Genomic DNA, 25847 nt, shown 5'->3' with positions numbered 1-25847 from the left:
CTGTTAAGATGGCAAATATTATTAAGAATGAATGGGAGTGATTATGGTCGTCCTTTTCCCCTTCTTCTTCTTTTAAAAAGCTGTTCCCCGTTCCGGACTCTCAGCATGAGCTGTGGGAGACCATCCCTAAGGTGGATGGGGCCATTTCTACGCTCGTGAAGCGGATGACTATTCCCCTCGAGAATAGTTAGTCATTTAAAGAGCCCATGGATAAACAGCTGGAAAACATGATGAGAAAGATTTTCTCCAACATAGGTGTGTCCGGTCCACGGCGTCATCCTTACTTGTGGGATATTCTCTTCCCCAACAGGAAATGGCAAAGAGCCCAGCAAAGCTGGTCACATGATCCCTCCTAGGCTCCGCCTTCCCCAGTCATTCTCTTTGCCGTTGTACAGGCAACATCTCCACGGAGATGGCTTAGAGTTTTTTGGTGTTTAAATGTAGTTTTTATTCTTCAATCAAGAGTTTGTTATTTTAAAATAGTGCTGGTATGTACTATTTACTCTGAAACAGAAAAGAGATGAAGATTTCTGTTTGTAAGAGGAAAATGATTTTAGCAACCGTTACTAAAATCGATGGCTGTTTCCACACAGGACTGTTGAGAGGAATTAACTTCAGTTGGGGGAAACAGTGAGCAGACTTTTGCTGCTTGAGGTATGACACTTTTCTAACAAGACTTGGTAATGCTGGAAGCTGTCATTTTCCCTATGGGATCCGGTAAGCCATTTTTATTAAATAAGAATAAAGGGCTTCACAAGGGCTTTAATGACTGGTAGACATTTTTCTGGGCTAAAACGATTGTTTTATAAGCATTTTTAATAGTTTATAGCTTTGAGGAGTTATTTTATTCTTGGGAATTATGTTGAATAACCGGCAGGCACTGTATTGGACACCTTTTTCTCTGGTGGCCTTCTCTAATCATAGGCAGAGCCTCATTTTCGCGCCACTAATGCGCAGTTGTTTTTGGGAAGCAAGGCATGCAGATGCATGTGTGAGGAGCTCAGATACATAGAAAAAGCTTACTGAAGGCGTCATTTGGTATCGTATTCCCCTCTGGGCTTGGTTGGGTCTCAGCAAAGCAGATACCAGGGACTGTATAGGGGTTAAATATAAAAACGGCTCCGGTTCCGTTATTTTCAGAGTTAAAGCTTTCAAATTTGGTGTGCAATACTTTTAAGGCTTTAAGACACTGTGGTGAAATTTTGGTGAATTTTGAACAATTCCTTCATACTTTTTCACATATTCAGTAATAAAGTGTGTTCAGTTTAAAATTTAAAGTGACAGTAACGGTTTTATTTTTAAACGTTTTTTGTACTTTGTTATCAAGTTTATGCCTGTTTAACATGTCTGAACTATCAGATAGACTATGTTCTGTATGTGAGGAAGCCAAGGTTCCTTCTCATTTAAATAGATGTGATGTATGTGACAAAAAATTTAGAGAAAATGATGCCCAAGATGATTCCTCAAGTGAGGGGAGTAAGCATGGTACTGCATCATCCCCTCCTTTGTCTACGCCAGTCTTGCCCACACAGGAGGCCCCTAGTACATCTAGTGTGCCAATACTCCTTACTATGCAACAATTAACGGCTGTAATGGATAATTCTATCAAAAACATTTTAGCCAAAATGCCCACTTATCAGCGGAAGCGCGACTGCTCTGTTTTAGAAAATACTGAAGAGCATGAGGACGCTGACGATAATGGTTCTGACATGCCCCTACACCAGTCTGAGGGGGCCAGGGAGGTTTTGTCTGAGGGAGAAATTTCAGATTCAGGGAAAATTTCTCAACAAGCTGAACCTGATGTGATTACATTCAAATTTAAATTGGAACATCTCCGCGCTCTGCTTAAGGAGGTGTTATCTACTCTGGATGATTGTGACAATTTGGTCATTCCAGAGAAATTATGTAAGATGGACAAGTTCCTAGAGGTCCCGGGGCCCCCCGAAGCTTTTCCTATACCCAAGCGGGTGGCGGACATTGTAAACAAAGAATGGGAAAGGCCCGGCATACCTTTTGTCCCTCCCCCTATATTTAAGAAATTGTTTCCTATGGTCGACCCCAGAAAGGACTTATGGCAGACAGTCCCCAAGGTCGAGGGGGCGGTTTCTACTCTAAACAAACGCACCACTATCCCTATAGAAGATAGTTGTGCTTTCAAAGATCCTATGGATAAAAAATTAGAGGGTTTGCTTAAAAAGATGTTTGTTCAGCAAGGTTACCTTCTACAACCAATTTCATGCATTGTTCCTGTCACTACAGCAGCGTGTTTCTGGTTCGATGAACTAGAAAAGTCGCTCAATAAAGATTCTTCTTATGAGGAGATTTTGGACAGAATTCATGCTCTTAAATTGGCTAACTCTTTTACTTTAGACGCCACTTTGCAATTGGCTAGATTAGCGGCGAAAAATTCGGGGTTTGCTATTGTGGCGCACAGAGCGCTTTGGCTAAAATCTTGGTCAGCGGATGCGTCTTCCAAGAACAAATTGCTTAACATACCTTTCAAGGGGAAAACGCTGTTTGGCCCTGACTTGAAAGAGATTATTTCAGATATCACTGGGGGTAAGGGCCACGCCCTTCCTCAGGATAGGTCTTTTAAGGCTAAAAATAAACCAAATTTTCGTCCCTTTCGCAGAAACGGACCAGCTCCAAGTTCTACATCCTCTAAGCAAGAGGGTAATACTTCTCAAACCAAGCCAGCCTGGAGGCCAATGCAAGGCTGGAACAAAGGTAAGCAGGCCAAGAAACCTGCCACTGCTACCAAGTCAGCATGAGATGTTGGCCCCCGATCCGGGACCGGATCTGGTGGGGGGCAGACTTTCTCTCTTCGCTCAGGCTTGGGCAAGAGATGTTCTGGATCCTTGGGCGCTAGAAATAGTCTCCCAAGGTTATCTTCTGGAATTCAAGGAGCTACCCCCAAGGGGGAGGTTCCACAGGTCTCAATTGTCTTCAGACCACATAAAAAGACAGGCATTCTTACATTGTGTAGAAGACCTGTTAAAAATGGGAGTGATTCATCCTGTTCCATTAGGAGAACAAGGGATGGGATTCTACTCAAATCTGTTCATAGTTCCCAAAAAAGAGGGAACATTCAGACCAATCTTAGATCTCAAGATCCTAAACAAATTTCTCAAGGTTCCATCGTTCAAAATGGAAACCATTCGGACAATTCTTCCTACCATCCAGGAAGGTCAATTCATGACCACGGTGGATTTAAAGGATGCGTATCTACATATTCCTATCCACAAGGAACATCATCGGTTCCTAAGGTTCGCCTTTCTGGACAAGCATTACCAGTTTGGGGCACTTCCATTCGGATTAGCCACTGCTCCAAGAATTTTCACAAAGGTACTAGGGTCCCTTCTAGCGGTGCTAAGACCAAGGGGCATTGCAGTAGTACCTTACTTGGACGACATACTGATTCAAGCGTCGTCCCTACCACAAGCAAAGGCTCATACGGACATTGTCCTGGCCTTTCTCAGATCTCACGGGTGGAAAGTGAACGTAGAAAAAAGTTCTCTATCTCCGTCAACAAGAGTTCCCTTCTTGGGAACAATAATAGACTCCTTAGAAATGAGGATTTTTCTGACAGAGGCCAGAAAATCAAAACTTCTAAGCTCTTGTCAAGTACTTCATTCTGTTCTTCTTCCTTCCATAGTGCAGTGCATGGAAGTAATAGGTTTGATGGTCGCGGCAATGGACATAGTTCCTTTTGCGCGAATTCATCTGAGACCATTACAACTGTGCATGCTCAGTCAGTGGAATGGGGATTATACAGACTTGTCTCCGACGATACAAGTAGATCAGAGGACCAGAGATTCACTCCGTTGGTGGCTGACCCTGGACAACCTGTCACAGGGGATGAGCTTCCGCAGACCAGAGTGGGTCATTGTCACGACCGACGCCAGTCTGGTGGGCTGGGGCGCGGTCTGGGAACCCCTGAAAGCTCAGGGTCTTTGGTCTCGGGAAGAATCTCTTCTCCCGATAAATATTCTGGAACTGAGAGCAATATTCAATGCTCTCAAGGCTTGGCCTCAGCTAGCAAAGGCCAAATTCATACGGTTTCAATCAGACAACATGACGACTGTTGCGTATATCAACCATCAGGGGGGAACAAGGAGTTCCCTGGCGATGGAAGAAGTGACCAAAATCATTCAATGGGCGGAGACTCACTCCTGCCACTTGTCTGCAATCCACATCCCAGGAGTGGAAAATTGGGAAGCGGATTTTCTGAGTCGTCAGACATTTCATCCGGGGGAGTGGGAACTCCATCCGGAAATCTTTGCCCAAATAACTCAATTGTGGGGCATTCCAGACATGGATCTGATGGCCTCTCGTCAGAACTTCAAGGTTCCTTGCTACGGGTCCAGATCCAGGGATCCCAAGGCGACTCTAGTAGATGCACTAGTAGCACCTTGGACCTTCAATCTAGCTTATGTATTCCCACCGTTTCCTCTCATCCCCAGGCTGGTAGCCAGGATCAATCAGGAGAGGGCATCGGTGATCTTGATAGCTCCTGCGTGGCCACGCAGGACTTGGTATGCAGACCTGGTGAATATGTCATCGGCTCCACCATGGAAGCTACCTTTGAGACAGGACCTTCTTGTTCAAGGTCCGTTCGAACATCCGAATCTGGCCTCACTCCAACTGACTGCTTGGAGATTGAACGCTTGATTTTATCAAAGCGAGGGTTCTCAGATTCTGTCATTGATACTCTTGTTCAGGCCAGAAAGCCTGTAACTAGAAAAATCTACCATAAAATATATCTGTTGGTGTGAATCTAAAGGATTCCCATGGAACAAGATAAAAATTCCTAAGATTCTATCCTTTCTTCAAGAAGGTTTGGAGAAAGGATTATCTGCAAGTTCTTTGAAGGGACAGATTTCTGCCTTATCTGTTTTACTTCACAAAAAGCTGGCGGCGGTGCCAGATGTTCAAGCTTTTGTTCAGGCTCTGGTTAGAATCAAGCCTGTTTACAAACCTTTGACTCCTCCTTGGAGTCTCAATTTAGTTCTTTCAGTTCTTCAGGGGGTTCCGTTTGAACCCCTACATTCCGTTGATATCAAGTTATTATCTTGGAAAGTTTTGTTTTTGGTTGCAATTTCTTCTGCTAGAAGAGTTTCAGAGTTATCTGCTCTGCAGTGTTCTCCTCCTTATCTGGTGTTCCATGCAGATAAGGTGGTTTTGCGTACTAAACCTGGTTTTCTTCCGAAAGTTGTTTCTAACAAAAACATTAACCAGGAGATAGTCGTGCCTTCTTTGTGTCCGAATCCAGTTTCAAAGAAGGAACGTTTGTTGCACAATTTGGATGTAGTTCGTGCTCTAAAATTCTATTTAGATGCTACTAAGGATTTCAGACAAACATCTTCCTTGTTTGTTGTTTATTCTGGTAAAAGGAGAGGTCAAAAAGCAACTTCTACCTCTCTCTCTTTTTGGCTTAAAAGCATCATCAGATTGGCTTATGAGACTGCCGGACGGCAGCCTCCTGAAAGAATCACAGCTCATTCCACTAGGGCCGTGGCTTCCACATGGGCCTTCAAGAACGAGGCTTCTGTTGATCAGATATGTAAGGCAGCGACTTGGTCTTCACTGCACACTTTTACTAAATTTTACAAATTTGATACTTTTGCTTCTTCTGAGGCTATTTTTGGGAGAAAGGTTTTGCAAGCCGTGGTGCCTTCCATCTAGGTGACCTGATTTGCTCCCTCCCATCATCCGTGTCCTAAAGCTTTGGTATTGGTTCCCACAAGTAAGGATGACGCCGTGGACCGGACACACCTATGTTGGAGAAAACAGAATTTATGTTTACCTGATAAATTACTTTCTCCAACGGTGTGTCCGGTCCACGGCCCGCCCTGGTTTTTTAATCAGGTCTGATGATTTATTTTCTTTAACTACAGTCACCACGGTATCATATGATTTCTCCTATGCAAATATTCCTCCTTTACGTCGGTCGAATGACTGGGGAAGGCGGAGCCTAGGAGGGATCATGTGACCAGCTTTGCTGGGCTCTTTGCCATTTCCTGTTGGGGAAGAGAATATCCCACAAGTAAGGATGACGCCGTGGACCGGACACACCGTTGGAGAAAGTAATTTATCAGGTAAACATAAATTCTGTTTTTCAGCACACAGGGTTTGTTCTTCAGCCAGCAGCGGCTGTTGTGGTGGTCGCTGGAGCTGCGACATATTTGTCACAGATGGGGAACGCCGGAGATAAATCTCATGGCGTCCAGACTTAATCCAGGGATCCCCAGGCAAAGCTGATAGATGCCTTAGTGGTTCCTTGGGGATTCAGCCTAGCTTACATTTTTCCTCCGTTACCACTTCAACCTCGCATAGTGGCATGCATCAAACAGAAGCGGGCCTCGGCCATTCTGATTGCTCCTTGGTGGCCGCGGAGGCCGTGGTTTGCGGATCTGATAGGGATGTCATCTTCTCCGCCGTGGAGGTTACCCTGTCACAGGGATCTGCTGTCACAGGGCCCCTTTCAGCATCAAAATATAGATTCTCTGAGATTGAATGCCTAGTCTTAGCCAAGAGAGACTTTTCTGAATGTGTGATTGATACTCTAATTCAGGCAAGGAAGCCAGTCACTCGTCACATCTACCATAAGGTGTGGAGGACTTACTTGTCCTGGTGTGAGAAGCATGGATATCCTTGGCATAAGGTGAAGGTATCCAGGATTCTGTCCTTTCTCCAGGATAGCTTGCTGCTAGTTCCTTAAAGGGACAGATTTTGGCATTATCAGTCTTGTTGCATAGGAGACTCGCTGAGCTCCCTGACATTAAGGTTCTGTACTGGAAGGTTCTCTTCCTGTTGACTATTGCATTGGCACGCAGAGTATCTGAGCTAGCTGCCTTGCAATGTGACCCTCCTTATCTGGTGTTTAATGCGGATAAGGCTGTACTGCACACTGGGTTGGGGTTTCTCCCCAAGGTGGTGTCTAACCATAACATGAATCAGGAAATAATTGTTCCTTCTTTGTGTCCTAACCCTTCTTCTTCAAAGGAGAGGTTACTTCATAACCTGGATGTGGTTCGTGCCTTGAAGTTTTATCTTCAGGCTACCAATGATTTCAGACAGTCTACATCTCTTTTTGTGGTGTATTCTGGGAAGCGCAAGTGGCAAAGGGCCTCTGCTACTTCTTTGTCTTTTTTGGTTGAGGAGTATGATTCATTTGGCTTATGAGACAGTGGGACATAAGCCTCCTCAGAGGATCCCGGCTCATTCAACTAGAGCTGTGGCTTCATCTTGGGCCTTCAAGAATGAGGCCTCTATGGAGCAGATTTGTAAGGCGGCTACCTGGTCCTCCTTACACACTTTTTTACAAAGTTTTACAAGTTTGACGTTTTTGCTTCTGCAGAAGCTGTTTTTGGTAAAAAGGTTTTGCAGGCTGTGGTGCCCTCTGATTAGGGTCCACCTTTTTTCCCTCCCGGTTTCATTCAGTGTCCTCTAGAGCTTGGGGGTATATGTTCCCAACAGTAATGAATGAAGCCGTGGACTCTTCTCCCCTTTAGATGGAAAACATAAATTATGCTTACCTGATAATTTAATTTCCATCGAGGGGAGGAGAGTCCACGGCTCCTGCCCGTATCTCCGATGGGCGGACCTAAATTTAATACTCTTCTGGCACCATTTATACCCTGATTTCTCCAACATTGGTGTGTCCGGTCCACGGCGTCATCCTTACTTGTGGGAATATTCTCTTCCCCAACAGGAAATGGCAAAGAGAGCACAGCAAAAGCTGCTCATATAGCCCCCCCTCTGGCTCCGCCCCCCAGTCATTCTCTTTGCTGCTCTGAACAAGTAGCATCTCCACGGAGATGGTGGAGTATGTGGTGTTAGTTGTAGTTTTTCATTCTTCTATCAAGAGTTTGTTATTTTAAAATATTGCCGGTTTGTACTATTTACTCTAAAACAGAAAGGGATGAAGAGTTCTGTTTAAAAGAGGAGTATGATTTTTGCAGCAGTAACTAAAATCAATTGCTGTTCCCACGCAGGACTGTTGAGCCCAGAGAACTTCAGTTGGAGGGAACAGTTTGCAGACTTTTCTGCTCAAGGTATGACTAGTCCATTTTCTAACAAGACTTAGTAATGCTAGAAAACTGTAATTTTCCCTCTTGGGGATCGGTAAGTCATTTTCTTAGACTCATAACAGAATGAAGGCTTATTAATGGGCTATATACTGGTTGACACTATTGTGGGCTAAATCGATTGATATATTCGATATTTATATGTTGTTTGAAGTGTTTTGAAACTTGAAAATACTTTGATAACGTTTTTAAGCGCCAGGCAGTCGTTTAGACACCCTTTCCAGTCAGGAAGGGCCTTTCACTTTAGTAGGCAGAGCCTCATTTTCGCGCCTTAATTGCGCAGTTTCTTTTGGATGCAGTGCATGCAGCTTCATGTGAGAGGGTCCGGTGGCCATTAAAAAAGTTTCTGGAAGGCTTATTTCTGTGGCGAATAACCCCCAAGGACAGGTGAAGCCGCAGCAAACGCTGTGGCTGGGACTGTAGTGGGTTTAAAATTGTTTATTTGATAAAATAGCTCCGGTTTGCTCATTTAAGGGGTTACAAACTTGAAAATTGGTGTGCAATACTTTCAAAGCATTAAGACACTAGGGTGCAAATTTGGTAAGGATCGGATATTTCCTTCATAGTTTTTCACACATTCAGAAATAAAGTGTGCTCTGTTTAACATTTAAAGAGACAGTAACGGTTTTGTTTAAAAACGGTTTTATTGCATTAATAGCCTGTATAAGCCTGTCTAACATGTCTGTACCTTCAGATAGAACAAAAAGAGAAAGTCTCAATTTAAATTATCACTTATATAAAACATTCATAATAGCCAGTAGTAACACTTTGTATCCTGCAAGGGCAAATGCTTTTCACATCTAAAAATTGTGTGCTTTGGTTAATACATATAGTAGCTTTGCAACTCCTCGCAGTCCAGAAAGCAGACCAATATATATAGTGTCCTATAGAGTCCCAGGTTATGAGGATAAGAAAGTCCTGAATAAATGTGACCCAAAAGAGTGGTACTCATATAATCCTGTACAAATGTTCCTGTTCCCTGGTGCTCCTATTGCAGACGTCAATGTATAACAAACAGAGGCAAGGTACACAAATTAAACAGTCCCCACACAGGCACGTATCACTCACCAGCTGCCGTGCTTTACCGGGTACCGACCCGTCCACCATCCGCAGAATAAGCTTCTTCCCCGGCAGCCTGGGTGTTTCCAAATTTTGAGCGCGTTTCACCGGGCACCAGCCCGTCCACCATTTGCGGTACAAACGCCGTCTCCAATCACCTGACCGTGCCTGGATCTTGGGTGTGTCTCAATCCTTCTCACGGATTGCTCCTTGTAGGAAGCCGAGCCTCTGATGCGATTCCTCTGATCCGGAGAAAGTTTGCACAGCAGATACCGCAGCCCAGTGCGGCTGTCTATCTCCGGTGTTGTATGCAAAAACGTGATCGTGAACTGCACCGGGTATAAGGGATCCTCCACCTTTGGGCAAAAAACACTAAGTCTTTGAATCGGCTATGCCCCTGGTCTGCTATTCTCACAAGCAATGCAGCGTGGGTGCCTAGCAGTGGCAAAATAGAGTCCAAAAAGAGAGAAAAAATTCGCCAGGCACCTCAAATTTTAAAAATTAAACCTTTATTGAACCAAAGTTAAAACATGGAGAGAGAGGGGACAAAGCACCCCTAAAGTTGTACAGACTGACATGTTTCGGCACAAAACGCCGTAATTTTAGTCCCTGATGAGGGACTATGATTACGGCATTTTGTGCCGAAACATGTCAGTCTGTACAACTTTAGGGGTGCTTTGTCTCCTCTCTCTCCATGTTTTAACTTTGGTTCAATAAAGGTTTAATTTTTAAATTTTGAGGTGCCTGGCGAATTTTTTCTCTCTTTTTGGACTGTATGTATGGAGGCCAAGGTGGTCCCCCCTTTAAATGTATGTGAAAATTGTGCCATGGCGTCCAGACAAAATAAGGACGGTACTGTCACATTTAATAAGGTTGCCCAAGATAATTCCTCAAATGAAGGTAGTGGGGGTAGTTCACCATCCTCTCCTTCTGTCTCAATACCAGTTATGCCCGCGCAGGCGACACCTAGTACATCTAGCGCGCCAATGCTTGTTACTATGCAACAATTAACGGCTGTAATGGATAATTCTATAGCTAATATTTTATCCAAAATGCCAGCATTTCAAAGAAAGCGTGATTGCTCAGTTTTAAATACAGTGGAAGAGCAAGAGTGCGCTGACGATAATTTATCTGTCATACCCTCACACCAGTCAGAATTGGCAGTGAGGGAGGGTTTGTCGGAGGGAGAAATTTCTGATTCAGGAAAAGTTTCTCAACAGACAGAACCTGATGTTGTGACGTTTAAATTTAAGTTAGAGCATCTCCGCGCCCTACTTAAGGAGGTACTAACTACTCTGGATGATTGTGACTCTTTGGTCATTCCAGAAAAATTGTGCAAGGTGGACAAATTCCTAGAGGTCCCTGTGCACCCTGATGCCTTTCAGATACCTAAAAGGGTGGCGGACATAGTGACTAAGGAGTGGGAGAAACCAGGCATACCTTTTGTCCCACCTCCTATATTTAAGAAAATGTTCCCCATTGTCGACCAAAGGAAGGACACATGGCAAACAGTCCCTAAGGTTGAGGGGGCAGTTTCTACTCTAGCCAAACGCACGACTATTCCCATTGAGGACAATTGTGCTTTCAAAGATCCTATGGATAAAAAATTGGAGGGTTTGCTTAAAAAAGATTTTTGTTCAGCAAGGTTTCCTCCTCCAACCAATTTCGTGCATTATTCCTGTCACTACGGTGGCATGTTTTTGGTTCGAAGAACTAGAAAAGTCGCTCAATAAGGAGACTCCATATGAGGAGGTCATGGACAGAATTCACGCACTTAAGTTAGCTAATTCCTTTATTTTAGATGCCGCTTTGCAATTGGCGAGGTTAGCGGCGAAAAATTCAGGTTTTGCAATTGTGGCGCGCAGAGCACTCTGGCTAAAGTCTTGGTCGGCGGATGTGTCTTCCAAGACAAAATTGCTTAATATTCCTTTCAAAGGTAAGACCCTTTTTGGGCCAGAATTGAAGGAGATTATTTCTGACATCACTGGGGGAAAGGGCCATGCCCTCCCACAGGATAGGCCTTTTAAGGCTAAGAATAAATCCAATTTTCGTTCCTTTCGTAACTTCAGGAACGGACCGTCTCCTAACTCTGCAGCCTCTAGACAAGAAGGTAACGCTTCCCAGGCTAAGCCAGCTTGGAAACCAATGCAAGGCTGGAACAAGGGTAAACAGGCCAAGAAGCCTGCTGCTGCTACCAAGACAGCATGAAGAGGTAGCCCCCGATCCGGGACCGGATCTAGTAGGGGGCAGACTTTCTCTCTTTGCTCAGGCCTGGGCAAGAGATGTTCCGGATCCCTGGGCACTAGAAATAGTCTCTCAGGGTTATCTTCTAGAATTCAAGGAACTTCCTCCAAGGGGAAGGTTCCACATGTCTTGCTTATCTTCAGACCAGATAAAGAGACAGGCATTCTTACATTGCGTAGGAGATCTATTAAAGATGGGAGTGATACACGCAGTTCCAACAGTGGAACAAGGTCAGGGGTTTTACTCAAACCTGTTTGTTGTTCCCAAAAAAGAGGGAACCTTCAGACCAATTCTGGATCTAAAAATTTTAAACAAATTTCTCAAAGTTCCATCGTTCAAAATGGAAACCATTCGAACAATTTTACCTACAATCCAGGAGGGTCAATATATGACTACCGTGGATTTTAAGGATGCGTACTTACATATTCCTATCCACAAAGATCATCATCAGTTCCTAAGGTTCGCCTTTTTGGACAAACATTACCAGTTTGTGGCTCTTCCGTTCGGTTTAGCCACTGCTCCCAGAATCTTCACAAAGGTGCTAGGGTCCCTTCTAGCGGTTCTAAGACCGAGGGGCATTGCAGTGGCACCTTACCTAGACGATATTCTAATCCAAGCGTCGTCCCTTTCTAGATCAAGGGCTCATACAGACATTGTATTAGCTTTTCTCAGGTCTCACGGGTGGAAGGTGAACGTGGAAAAGAGTTCCCTGTCCCCGTCTACAAGAGTTCCCTTTCTGGGAATAATAATAGATTCTGTAGAAATTAAGATTTTCCTGACAGAGGTCAGAAAATTAAAGCTTCTAAAGGCTTGTCAAGTTCTTCAATCTATTCCTCAGCCTTCCATAGCTCAGTGCATGGAAGTAATAGTTCTAATGGTTGCAGCAATGGACGTGGTTCCTTTTGCTTGAATTCATCTAAGACCATTGCAACTGTGCATGCTCAGACAGTGGAATGGGGATTATGCAGACTTGTCTCCCCAGATTCAAGTAGACCAGTTAACCAGAGACTCACTCCGTTGGTGGTTGACTCACCTGTCTCAGGGAATGAGTTTCCGCAGACCAGAGTGGGTCATTGTCACGACCGACGGCAGTCTATTAGGCTGGGGCGCTGTCTGGGACTCCCTGAAAGCTCAGGGTCTTTGGTCTCGGGAAGAGTCTCTTCTCCCGATAAACATCCTGGAACTGAGAGCGATATTCAATGCGCTCCGGGCTTGGCCTCAACTAGCGAAGGCCGGATTCATAAGATTCCAGTCGGACAACATGACGACTGTAGCTTACATCAACCATCAGGGAGGAACAAAGAGTTCCTTGGCGATGAGAGAGGTATCCAAGATCATCAAATGGGCGGAGGATCACTCCTACCATCTATCTGCAATTCACATCCCAGGAGTAGACAACTGGGAGGCGGATTTTTTGAGTCGTCAGACTTTCCATCCGTGGGAGTGGGAACTCCACCCGGAGGTCTTTGCCCAGTTAACTCAATTATGGGGCATTCCAGACATGGATCTGATGGCGTCCCGTCAGAACTTCAAGGTTCCTTGCTACTGGTCCAGATCCAGGGATCCCAAGGCGACTCTAGTGGATGCATTAGTGGTGCCTTGGTCGTTCAACCTAGCTTATGTGTTTCCACCATTTCCTCTCCTTCCCAGGCTCGTAGCCAGGATCAAACAGGAGAAGGCCTTGGTGACTCTGATAGCTCCTGCGTGGCCACGCAGGACTTGGTATGCAGACCTGGTGAATATGTCATCGGCTCCACCATGGAAGCTACCTTTGAGACAGGATCTTCTAGTACAAGGTCCATTCGAACATCCAAATCTAGTTTCTCTGCAGCTGACTGCTTGGAAATTGAACGCTTGATTTTATCCAAGCGTGGGTTTTCAAATTCAGTGATAGATACTCTGGTCCAAGCCAGAAAACCTGTGACTAGAAAGATTTACCATAAAATATGGAAAAAATATATCTGTTGGTGTGAATCCAAGGGATTCTCCTGGAGTAAAATTAAGATTCCTAAGATTCTTTCCTTTCTCCAAGAGGGTTTGGATAAAGGGTTGTCAGCGAGTTCTCTAAAAGGACAGATTTCTGCATTATCTGTTTTGTTACACAAACGCCTGGCAGCTGTGCCAGATGTACAAGCTTTTGTACAGGCTTTGGTCAGAATCAAGCCTGTTTACAGACCCATGACTCCTCCTTGGAGTCTAAATTTAGTTCTTTCAGTTCTTCAAGGGGTTCCGTTTGAACCTTTACATTCCATAGATATTAAGTTACTATCTTGGAAAGTTCTGTTTTTGGTTGCTATTTCTTCTGCTAGAAGAGTTTCTGAATTTTCTGCTTTGCAGTGTGATCCACCCTATCTGGTGTTCCATGCAGATAAGGTCGTTTTGCGTACTAAGCCTGGTTTTCTTCCAAAAGTAGTTTCCAACAAGAATATTAACCAGGAAATAGTTGTTCCTTCTCTGTGTCCGAATCCAGTTTCAAAGAAGGAACGTTTGTTACACAATTTAGATGTGGTCCGTGCTTTAAAGTTCTATTTAGACGCAACAAAGGATTTTAGACAAACTTCATCTTTGTTTGTTGTTTATTCTGGTAAGAGGAGATGACAAAAAGCTACTGCTACCTCTCTTTCTTTCTGGCTTAAAAGCATCATTAGATTGGCTTATGAGACTGCCGGACGGCAGCCTCCTGAACGAATCACAGCTCACTCTACTAGGGCTGTGGCTTCCACATGGGCCTTCAAGAACGAGGCTTCTGTTGATCAGATATGTAAGGCAGCGACTTGGTCTTCTCTGCACACTTTTGCCAGATTTTACAAATTCGATACTTATGCTTCTTCGGAGGCTATTTTTGGGAGAAAGGTTTTGCAAGCCGTGGTGCCTTCCGTTTAGGTAACCTGATTTGCTCCCTCCCTTCATCCGTGTCCTAAAGCTTTGGTATTGGTTCCCACAAGAACGCCATGGACCGGACACACCAATGTTGGAGAAAACAGAATTTATGCTTACCTGATATATTTCTTTCTCCAACGGTGTGTCCGGTCCACGACCCACCCTGGTTTTTAATCGGGTTTGAAAAATTTCTTTCTCTATACACTACAGTCACCACGGCACCCTATAGTTTCTCCTTTTTCTCCTAACCGTCGGTCAAATGAATGGGGGGCGGAGCCAGAGGGGGGGCTATATGGGCAGCTTTTGCTGTGCTCTCTTTGCCATTTCCTGTTGGGGAAGAGAATATTCCCACGAGTAAGGATGACGCCGTGGACCAGACACACTGTTGGAGAAAGAAATTTATCAGGTAAGCATAAATTCTGTTATTTCTCCTACTGTTCCTGGTTCCCTCGGCAGAATAGCTGGGGGATGAGGGGAGTGGGGGGGGGGGGAGGTATTTAAGCCTTTGGCAGGAGTTTCTTTGCCTCCTCCTGGTGGCCAGGTTCTTAATTCCCAACAGTGATGAATGAAGCCGTGGACTCTCCTCCCCTCAATGGAAATGAAATTATCAGGTAAGCATAATTTATGGGGGGGGTGGGGGGTTCTATTGTAAACAACAATAAAATATTCCATAAAGAATTTGGAGCAGTTATCTCAGTCTTTCTACACAATGGCTGTTTAATAACTTCAGTAGCTCCTTTATGCACATCCCCAAATAGCGAAAAGAAAAGGCGATAAAACAAAGTGAATGATGCTATCAAAATGACAGTTTAAATGCTTTTACTTGTATGCACATCTTTTGCAATGTAGTACAGGTAGCCCTTATTTTGTGCCGTTTCACAATAGCTTCTGTTCCATAGGCTTCTTAACTGAAAACAAAAGATTTTCAGGAAAGTTTTTGCTAACTGCATTTATAGTACAGCACTGTAATACTGTGTACAGCACATGAGAGTAGTTTGCCATTTGTTTGTTTTCTCAAAGGGACATAATACTCATATGATAAATCACTTGAAACTGATGCAGTATAACTGTAAAAACCTGACAGGAAAATATCACCTGAGCATCTCTATGTGAAAAAGGAAGATATTTTACCTCACAATTTCCTCAGCTCAGCAGAGTAAGGGCTGTGTAAAAAGTTATACTCAGCTGCTGCCCAGCTGCAGGTAAAAAAAAATAAAAAAATGAAGAAATGAACAGCAGCCATTCAGCATCAGCAGTGCTGAGGTTATGAACTCTTTTACTGTGATTTCATGAGATTTGAATTAACTCTCATGAGATTTCATAGGGAAATAACATAAGAGTGCATGAGGCTCAATCCCTTAGCTGTCCCGGGACAGACATACTGATTTGCTGCTTACAAGTCCTTTACAATGGTATGTGGCTACTGAGGAGCTTTTGAGGTAAAATATATTTCTTTTTTACATAGAGATGGTCAGGTGATATTTTCTATTCAGCTTTTTACAGCTATGCTGCATCACTTTCAAGTGTTTCAACATTTGGGTATCATGCCCTTTAAAGAGCCAGTACAGTGAACTGTAAAGAATTCCTATCATGCATATAAAAGAGCAGTAATATATTCCATTTTTTTTAATGCTGGCCTATTTTATATTGCAGCTAATAGTAAGTGTATCTGTGTGTGCATGTTAAAAAAAATATTGTTAAAAATCTCCTTTTTATTTGCAGCAAAGAAAAAAAAAATATTGTTAAAAATCTCCTTTTTATTTGCAGCAAAGAAAATAAATTACTGCCACTGATAAACAGAACTCCCCACTGCTTTATTGATGGATAGTGAAATGCCTCACAAGCATAAAAACAATTTTTGTATTGCTGTTTTTTACATATACAGCATTAATTTCAGGGCTTTAAATGTAATATAATATGATATAATACCACATTTAATATACATTGTAATAATACCCCTGTATAGTATAACATTACATTACTAATGTCAATTTTGAGATGGGCCTGGAACCTAACTCGTTAACTTCCCATTGACATACATTATATTTTACACCAATGTTTTTACAGCTGAGGGCTTCCTGTATTTAATCGCTGACATATTCTGTGCTTATATCGAAAAATAAGTTACATCCCTTCAAATGTTTCAGTGTTCTTTATAACCTTTTATGCCAAGCTCTAAATTGTATTATAACCTACAACCAGATGACTTTGTTCCAAGATCAATACAGAAATTGTCATTCCAATAATGACTGATTCAAATGGGGTTTCTTTTTATCAGTTATAATAAATGTACAGTCAGCATACTGGAATCAGCATTAAGGACTCTCAGACGATTCATTAAGTCATATTAATGGTACAGATAAGCTTTTAGTAATATGCTCAGATAAATACAGAAGCTACGTGTTTGCAGTTTAAACTCTGTTATGATTGGTTTTCTAGATAAGCTTGCTCCAGGGAAATGAGACTTCTCACATATATTAATCGAATAATGACTGCCTCTATATATTAACACGTTCCCTTCTGGCAACGAGGTCTGAGCTCACAATCTCAGTTTAGGTTTTATAGGATTTAAATTGATTTGGTGAGACAGTAATGACTATGTTATAGGTTACAATTTTAAGTCATCAATGTCCGGTTATTGAAATCAAGACACATTTGTGACCTGTGTAATCCTTACTGATGTCTTCCACTTTAGGAGTGAGCAGCTTGTCATAACCAGTGTGGTTCCTGGTGATTACAATGGTGACTCACAAATGGACGTCCTGCTGACTACAGTTCCACACAATCAAGTCAACAGCGAAGCTCTGCTCTCTGCCGTTATCTACTGGGGACAAAATCAGTCTTTGAGTAAGTTTTGGTTTGCGTGTTCTTTAATTAATATACTGCAGAAAAGAGACTGGTTCTTTATAGAGTGCCACTAAGATACATTAAATGTATTCTTTAACCCCTTTAACCATTTATGCTAATCAAATGCAGTAGCTGCTCTAATTAGTTTGAGACCTCACGCAATCCTTAATGTTCAAATTGATAAAAGCATATCTTGTGCATATGCCTAAATTAGTAGATCTAACTTATCAACCAAGGGACTCACTAATTAGCATGCCAGCCATGAGATTACAATAATCAACTCTTAATGCTGCTTTTCCAAAGTTGGTGTAAAACCAACAGCAATGCAAGTCTCTTACTATTAACCTCTAAACCACCAGATCCACCATAGCAATAGCCCCACAGAAATAAACCCCTGACCGCTAAGACCACTGCCATTATTAACCCCTAACCTGCCATAACCCCCATCACAATAAACCCTAACCACTAAACCACTAAAATGCCATTGCCCTAGCAAAATTATGGGATTCATTGTGGTGTGGGTTATGGCAACTGTAAGGTTAATAGTGGGTGGGTCCTTAGCAATTATTCAGTTAATTGTGGTGAGAATTATGGTGGTTTAGGATTTAATTTATTTTTGCCACTTAAATATTGTGCATACTGCTTGGTCTTCATTAGCACAATGTACACTGCTCCAGAAATTAACTTACAGGTGAGCAAACGTGCAAAGGTTATGATTAAAGATGGATGAAGAAAAAATGTGCACTAGATAACACCACTTGTAATCCGGTCCTCTGTGTTTTAATGCTCAGCAAACAGATTGAAGTAACTTGTGTTACGTAACTCCAGGTTTCACAATTCCAGTACTCAAAGTACAGCATTCTCCATAAAATACATAATTATTGGAATCCACATGGATGCATTTCAGTTTTGAATAGAAGCATTTTTGTAATATACACGTTTTGTCAAAAATGCTTTTAATAAAAGCTATAGCTGTTTTAAAAGTGTTTTTAAAGGGACAGTCAACACCAGAATTGTTGTTTTTTTAAAAGATAGATAACCCCTTAATTACCCATTCCTTAGTTTTGCATAACCAACACAGTTTTAATAATACATGTTTTACCTCTGTAATTACCTTGTATCTAAGCCTCTGCAGACTGCCCCCTTATTCCAGTTCTTTTGACAGACTTGCATTTTAGCCAATCAGTGCTCACTCCTCAGTAAATTCACATGCATGAGCTCAATGTTATCTATATGAAACACTAACGCCCTCTACAAGTGAAACGCTGTCAAATGCAGAGGCGGTCTTCAAGATCTATGAAATTAGCATATGAACCTCTTAGGTTTAGCTTTGAACTAAGAATACCAAGAGAACAAAGCAAAATAGGTGATAAGAGTAAATTGGAAAGTTGTTTAAAATTATATGCCCTATTTAAATCATGAAAGTTTTTTTTGGACTTGACTGTCCCTTTAAGTATGCACTGTGCACTAGAATTTTAAACACAGCACTTCCCAGAGAGCCTAAACTGCCTTTACCATCTGGTAATGACTCAACTTGTTAATTGCTGACATGATAAAAGCCTCACTGGTGTGCTGAGCAGCTGCAGTATTTAATATGCTGGTGCACTGAGAATATCTAGTTATGCTACTCATGTATGTACTGAGATAAATGCTAACGTTAAAACTGTGATATATTTAACTAGAAGCATTTTTGCTAATACATGTATATTGCAAATATGTTTCTATTCAAAGAAGTAATTCATCTATGTGCATTTAAATTTTGAGTAGAATGTCCCTTTAATTATAAGTAGTAGATTACCTTCTCATACTGACCTTGCAACATTCGGCACAGTGATTGGTTAATAGCACCTATCATTAATGTTGGCTGAAATATTGTTGGAGGAGCTAGCTGGGGGACTCATTTACACCCACCCTGCACTGTCAACATTATCTGTTAGTGCTCCAGACTTGTGAGTATTATTCCTCTGAGTAAGGGTGGATATGCCTGGGAATGAAATTGTTTACATGATATACTGTGCCTTTGGAGCGCCGCCTTATTTTCATTACAGTGCATGGAGTCTCATTATATAAAGAAGTGCTGATTCTGGCTTACATCTGAAGACTATCAATGGTAGCCTATACTGGTGCCTTTGTTCAGTTGTACCATCTATTTGGGACATTTATTGGTCATTTGAAATATAGATGCAATGCTTTTGCATTGTCTTTTTATTGTGCATTTTGTTGGAATTCTACTGTATTTAATGGTCCTTGAAAATATCATATTTACAATATAGACATTGCTTAAATATGATTTTTCATTATTTCAGCTACTTGACTGCATGGGGCTCCAATGTGTGTGTATGTGTGTGTGTTTATACCGGTATGTATATATATATATATATATATATATATATATATATATATATCTATATATATATATATATATACACACACATATACATTTTTGTGTTCAACCATAATTAAACATTTTTTTTATTACAATCTCAATGTGCCAAGTGTCCCTTTTAAGACAGAAAGCAGTAACCATGTCCAGTGCCAACTGAATATAATGGCAGTAAATTTGCTGTATGATATACTTTATAATTAGGTAACTAATTATAGAAAACGGCCATGAAGGCTGATAACCATGTAAATTAATTAACTCAAACAAATGTCATGGCATTTCAGCCTAAGTAGACTGCACTGAAGTAAATAAATGATCCTAGGCTGTTACCTGCCCTCTGCTTTGTTTATGTCTCATTTATCAATTGGTTTTTAAATGTTGCCTTTGATGTACCTGAGGCTTGTTTGTTCAATTGTTTCATCCCTTTGTGACCACTTAAAGGCACACTCTAATCAATTATTGTTCTTGCTTCATTCTAAACAGTTTTTAGTGTATACCATGGTTGGTTTCATTTGTGTATTTTGTTTATTTAAATGTGCATCCTTGTCCTGATCAAACTAACGTTTTGTTTTCATGTTTGCAGTGGAGTGTCTCTCAGCACCCTATGGAAGTTGCCCTAATTAGCCAGTGAGCATTAGTTAGAAGTGCACAACTGATACTTAAAGGGACATTATACACTCATTTTTTCTCTGCATAAATGTTTTGTAGATGATCTATTTATATAGCCCATAAAGTAGTTTTTTAAAAAAAATTATAGTTTTGCTTATTTTTAAATAACATTGCTCTGATTTTCAGACTCCTAACCAAGCCCCAAAGTTTTATGTGAATACCGTCAGCTACCTTCTCCAGCTTGCTCCTGTTTGAGTAAAGGGTCTTTTCATATGCAAAAGAAGGGGGAGGGGGGAGTGTCTTATTTCCCACTTGCAGTGGGCTTTCCTACTACCTTTTCAACAGAGCTAAACTGAGTAAGTTTTTAAACAGTTTTATACTGGATTTTTATATCAGTATCTGTGCATCTTATTCTTTGTAGTAGTGTCTATTACATGCAGTTATATGAAAATGAGTGTATACTGTCCCTTTAAAGGGACATGAAACCCACTTTTTTTCTTTCGTGATTTAGAAAGATCATATAATTCTAAACAACTTTCTTATTTACTTCTATTATCTAATCTGCTTCATTCTCTTGATATCATTTGCTGAAAAGTATATCTAGATAGGCTCAGTAGCTGCTGATTGGTGGCTACACATAGATGCATTGCTATTTCCTCAACAAAGGATATCTAAAAAAAATTAAGCAAATTAGATAATAGAAGTAAATTGGAATGTCATTTAAAAGTGTATTCTCTACCCGAATCATGAACTATTTTTTTGGGTTTAGTGTCCTTTTAAAGGGACATAAAAATGCTGAGGCAGAGGTTTTTTACTTACCCTTGCAATTATAGCCATCTATTTAATAACTTAGGGAAGTGTTTTTCAACCAGTGTGCCGTGAGAGATCCTCAGGTGTGCCACGGCAGACTGACAACAGTGTGCATAATGCTGAGGCAGAGATTTTTTACTTACCCTTGCAATTATAGCCATCTATTTAATAACTTAGGTGACATGAAACACAAAAATATTCTTTCATGATTCAAATAAAGCATACAATTGTAAACAACTTTTTATTTTATTTTTTTTAATTATTTTTATTCAGAAACAAAGAATGTCACAACGTACAATTATACAGTTATTTCCCCCATGGTGGACCATGATACATAAGTGTGATTCGCAGATCACCAGTAACACAAAGACAGTGTTAAATGCAAGAAACATACAACTCACATGTAGAAGCCATGCTATCATAAGTGCTGTTTGTCAAGACCTTAAACTCGTTCCTAATGAAGGGATTTTATACATGAAAAGATCAGCAAATTTGTGAATATTATGACATTTCTCAGTCCGGGGGGGATGAACCAGTGTGTCTCATTTTATTAATAATATCAAACATAACAACAGAAACCACTATAATACTAAAAGAGCTGCAGCAACAGATTCCAAGAGTATTTCTCATGTTAGTTATTGGAAGGGTTATAACGGCAGAGATACAGAAAGTTACGCCCCCCTCCTCAAACACAAGGTGTGTGGCGTTGAGAGTTAAATGTAGGGTTTCTCTGCTGAAAGTGACCACATTCAGTGCTCCTGTGAAGGGTGTGCATGTGATTAGAGTTCTCTGTGACTCACAACAGCCACTAAGCTACGGTTCTCACAGATTCAGTTAAGGAGTCAGAAAGCAATTTTTAGGCTTATAGAGTATTGCTACAGCAGAGGGGGCAAAACAACTACCTAATTATCCATCGATTGCTAGGTTATTATCTCACTTATAAGTGTAAAGAGATGAAGACATGAGAACATAACAAAAAACATATTATAACAGCCAGCAGGGCTATAAAACTAAAACAGGTTAGAGGCCTATTTATACATTTCATATTAAGTTGCGGCATTGTATAGACTGAACCAACTACTGAGAGTTACTAGTAAGATGCTAAGAGGAACATAAAGTGGGCTAAACCACAAGTCTATTTAATAACATCTGAAATTAGCTAGGCGAAGGAATGTCCCAAAGTTAAACTCAAATAGTGCAAATAGGAAACATTCATATAGCATAAGGTGATATAATTATCTCAGGTGAGGTTAAAGGGTTTCTATGAATAGGATGGAGATAACAGTGATTCTACCCAGTGTCTAAACCTCAAGCGTAGTTTTATAAGTAAAATTGTAGGTAGATTTGCTTAGGATAGTCCCCTGTAGTTCCAATACATACTATATATACTATGTGCAGATTTCAATGGCAGTATGTACAGTTCGGTCCAAGCAAGAGGCACTAGCCAAGGTTCAAACACACAGGTAGGAGTGATATGAGCTAGTGAAATAAGTTATATCAATGCAATATGGTGGATAGATAATAAAATGTGTTCAAACGTGTACAGGGACTATCATCACCACGAAAGCAACAATAGTATAGCATTAAAAATAACATACTAATAACAATAAACCAATAAAAACATAACCAAGTGTACTTGTATGGTTAAGGAAGCAATAATCAACCTCAAGTTACATTCAACAGTTCAGGGTTCAGATTTAAACCGGGAAGCGTCAGGTCTCGCAGCAGAAAGTTTCAGTTTGCAGATCAGCCAACTCCCCTAGCTAACCGGGCCTCTCTCTGCCTCCACCGGTGATGCCTCTCATCTGAGCAATAGCGAGGCCTGTATTTCCCAACCCACAAAGAGTTAGAAAAAGGTATCATACAACTTCTTCCCATCTCCAAGTTCTGCATCATACAGTCTTCAGGAATCCTGGGTTCTATCACACTCCCTACGCTAGAGAGCGTGTCGGCATTTGCAGAATGCAAAACCGTCCAGTGCCCCGGTCGTACGCAGGATCGATCCGCTGTCGGCATAGGTAAACAGGAAAGAGCGACATGTAGTGGAGCTTCTGTAGTGTAATCACTCAAAGCGGGTTGTGCACTGGGGTGGGTGGCCTCCTGCGGTACAGAGGGTATCCAAGGAGTGCAAGGTGAAGCTCTGCCGTTGCAGGAATCAAATTGCGTGTCCTCCGACAACATAGAGTTAGATGCAGAGTCATGCTTCCATTGTTGTTCACACCGCAGGTCCGTACTAGCGATTGTAGAGGTATTTGCCAGCAACGGGTCTTTGTCAGTTCTTATGGGGCAGGTCCTTTTAGTTGCCTGGACCGTTGCATGTAGATTTCCATAGCTTAGGAATAACCTCTCGAAAATAGGCATGAAAGTTGCGGTTATCTGTACCGCGATGTCCCATTCTGACTCCATTGCTAGTCTCCCACGTGGGTATCAACACCCTAACACCACCGGGGGCTAGAGCAGGTGATAAGCTCTGCACAGTAGTCCTGATCGGTCGGCGATGTCCGTTGTAGGAATACCCGACAAGATATAACTGTGGGGAAGGCGGAATGGCAGCAAGAAATTAGTTATTCTAATATTTTTCGCTCTCAATGTCAGAGCTCTCCTTCTTTGCTGCCGTCCGCGAAGCCCTCCCACCGGAAGTTCCAACTTTTTTTTTTTTTTTTTATGTAATTTTATTTATATCTTTGTTGAAAAACATACCTAGGTAGGCTCAGGAGCTGGAAGCTAGCTGCTTATTGGTGACTGCACATTTATGTCAGTTGACAGTGGCTTACTGATGTTTTCAGCTAGTTCTCAGTAGTGCATTGCAGCTCCTTCAGCCAAGGATGCCAGGAGAAGGAAGCTAAATTTATCATAGAAGTAAATAAAATGTTTGTGTTTCATGTCCCTTTCACTGCAGAAGAAATACAACTAAATACACCCTTGCACTTGCATGTTTTGCCTCAATATTTTTATTCATAACTTTGTCAGTCCTCTTTACCCTAATACATGAAGCTATTTAAGTTACTAACGTGTACGTTTTATTGTTTCAGGTATTAATAATAAAACTCCTCTAAACAAAACCTACTTGGATGAGCCATTAATCATGGAGTAAGTATTTGTTTATTTTAGTAAACTTTTATTATTCACAATTATTAATTGACAAACCGTACAATGTTTTTTTTTCTTAAACTTCAAATGTTACATTTTTTGTTTGTATCCTTTTTATTAAAGGGACCTTCTAGCCTAACTGAAATACAGTGACTGAAAATCAGTGAATTCAAGTTTTTATTAGAAGCATTTGTGCAGAATATTATTAGTAAAAGCCACTTCTTTTAGTGATAGCTTTTAGTTTGATGAGCATATGGGCTTAGATTGGGTTTACTCTCATTCTGTGAATGTGACAGAGCATACAATGTATTGTGTCAACTCATTCTATGATTGCAAACTTGTCAGGGTTCCAGCGGTGACACAATATAAATTGATTACGCATACTGTGACAGTGCTGGCACACTGAGCAAGCTCCGTCAAAGAATGTGAGTGGTCGTGACATATGGACCTACATGATGGCTTTTAGTTGAAGGATGTTTTTTTATATTGCAGAAATATTTCAAAATTAGTGCACAGATCTGCATTTCAGTCTCAGCTAGTTTGTTAAAAAAAGGTGCTTTAACGTTTAAATTCCGCCATACACAGTGCAGTGCATACTTACAAGTCAGCATCCCTGTTAGAGCAGTGATAAGCATAGTTTATAAATTAAAAAAAAAAAGATCTGCTTTGTAGTCCCAGAATTGTCCCAATTATTATGTCCTTTAAGTTTATTTGTTACTCATTTAAGGGATATAAAAGCCCTCACAAAAAGGGGGTTATTATTTTAAAGGGACAGTAAAGTCAAAATGGAACTTTCATGATTCAAACAGAACATCTAATTTAAAAACAAAAAACAAATTTACTTTTTTGTTATCCTTTGTTGAAAAAATACCTAGGTAGGCTCGGAAGCAGCAATACACTGCTGGGAGCTTGCTGCTACTCGTGGGTGTACATATATGGATCTTGTCATTGGTTCACCTGATGTGTTCAGCTTACTACCCATAGTGCATTGCTGCCTCTTCAACAGTACCAATGAGAATGAAGCAAATCTGATATTAGATGTAAATTTTGAAAGGTGTTTAAAATTCTGTGGTCTGTCTGAATCCTGAGAGAAAAATTATGGGTTTTATGTTCTTTTTAAATAGTTGACATGTAAGAGCATAAAAAGCAGCTTTTTACATTTACCTGTTCACTGTTTAAATACCCCTTTCCCTTTACTGTGACTTCACATTCCCTCAGGTTTTTCCTACATCCTCTATAACCATAATTTGCCTTGCCTGTCACATTCGGGAGGAAATTTAAAGGGACACTAAACCCACAATGTTTCTTTCATGATTCAGGTAGAGAATACAATTTTAAACAACATCCTAATTTACTTCTATTATCTAATTTGCTTCATTCTTTAGTTATCTTTTGTTGAATAAAAATCAATGCACATGGGTGAGCCAATCACAAGAGGCATTTATGTACAGCCACCAATCAGTAGCTACTGAGCCTATCTAGATATGCTTTTCAGCAAAGGATATCAAGAGAATGAAGCAAATTAGATAATTGAAGTAAATTAGAAAGTTGTTTGAAATTGCATACTCTTTCTAAATCATGAAAGAAAAGATTTGGGTTTTATGTTCCTTTAAGCTATTTCTTATACAGCCACTTAATTCATTAGTAATTTCCTTCTTAATATAAGGAGAGTCGACAACTTAATTCCTTTATGTTGGGAAATACTGTACCTGGCCACCAGGAGGAGGCAAAGACACCCCAGCTAAAGACTTAACTACCTCTCCCACTTCCTCCACCCCCCAGTCATTCTTTGTCTTTCGCCACAGGAGGATGGCAGAGAAGTGTCAGGAGATTTC

General features: G+C 41.1%; 1 protein-coding gene across 1 annotated transcript in view; it reads left to right on the top strand.

The window, feature by feature from the left end:
• Nucleotides 1-25847, top strand: part of ITFG1 (integrin alpha FG-GAP repeat containing 1) — a 923141-nt gene that overhangs the window by 61304 nt on the left and 835990 nt on the right. Inside the window, exons 4-5 of the mRNA XM_053719386.1 lie at nucleotides 16969-17120; nucleotides 23955-24012. Of these exons, the coding sequence (XP_053575361.1) occupies nucleotides 16969-17120; nucleotides 23955-24012 (210 nt within the window). The remainder of the gene's footprint in view (nucleotides 1-16968; nucleotides 17121-23954; nucleotides 24013-25847) is intronic.

Source organism: Bombina bombina, chromosome 1 (assembly GCF_027579735.1).
Source record: "Bombina bombina isolate aBomBom1 chromosome 1, aBomBom1.pri, whole genome shotgun sequence".
Classification (NCBI taxonomy): domain Eukaryota; kingdom Metazoa; phylum Chordata; class Amphibia; order Anura; family Bombinatoridae; genus Bombina; species Bombina bombina.
This window is presented reverse-complemented; position numbering and strand designations above follow the sequence as displayed.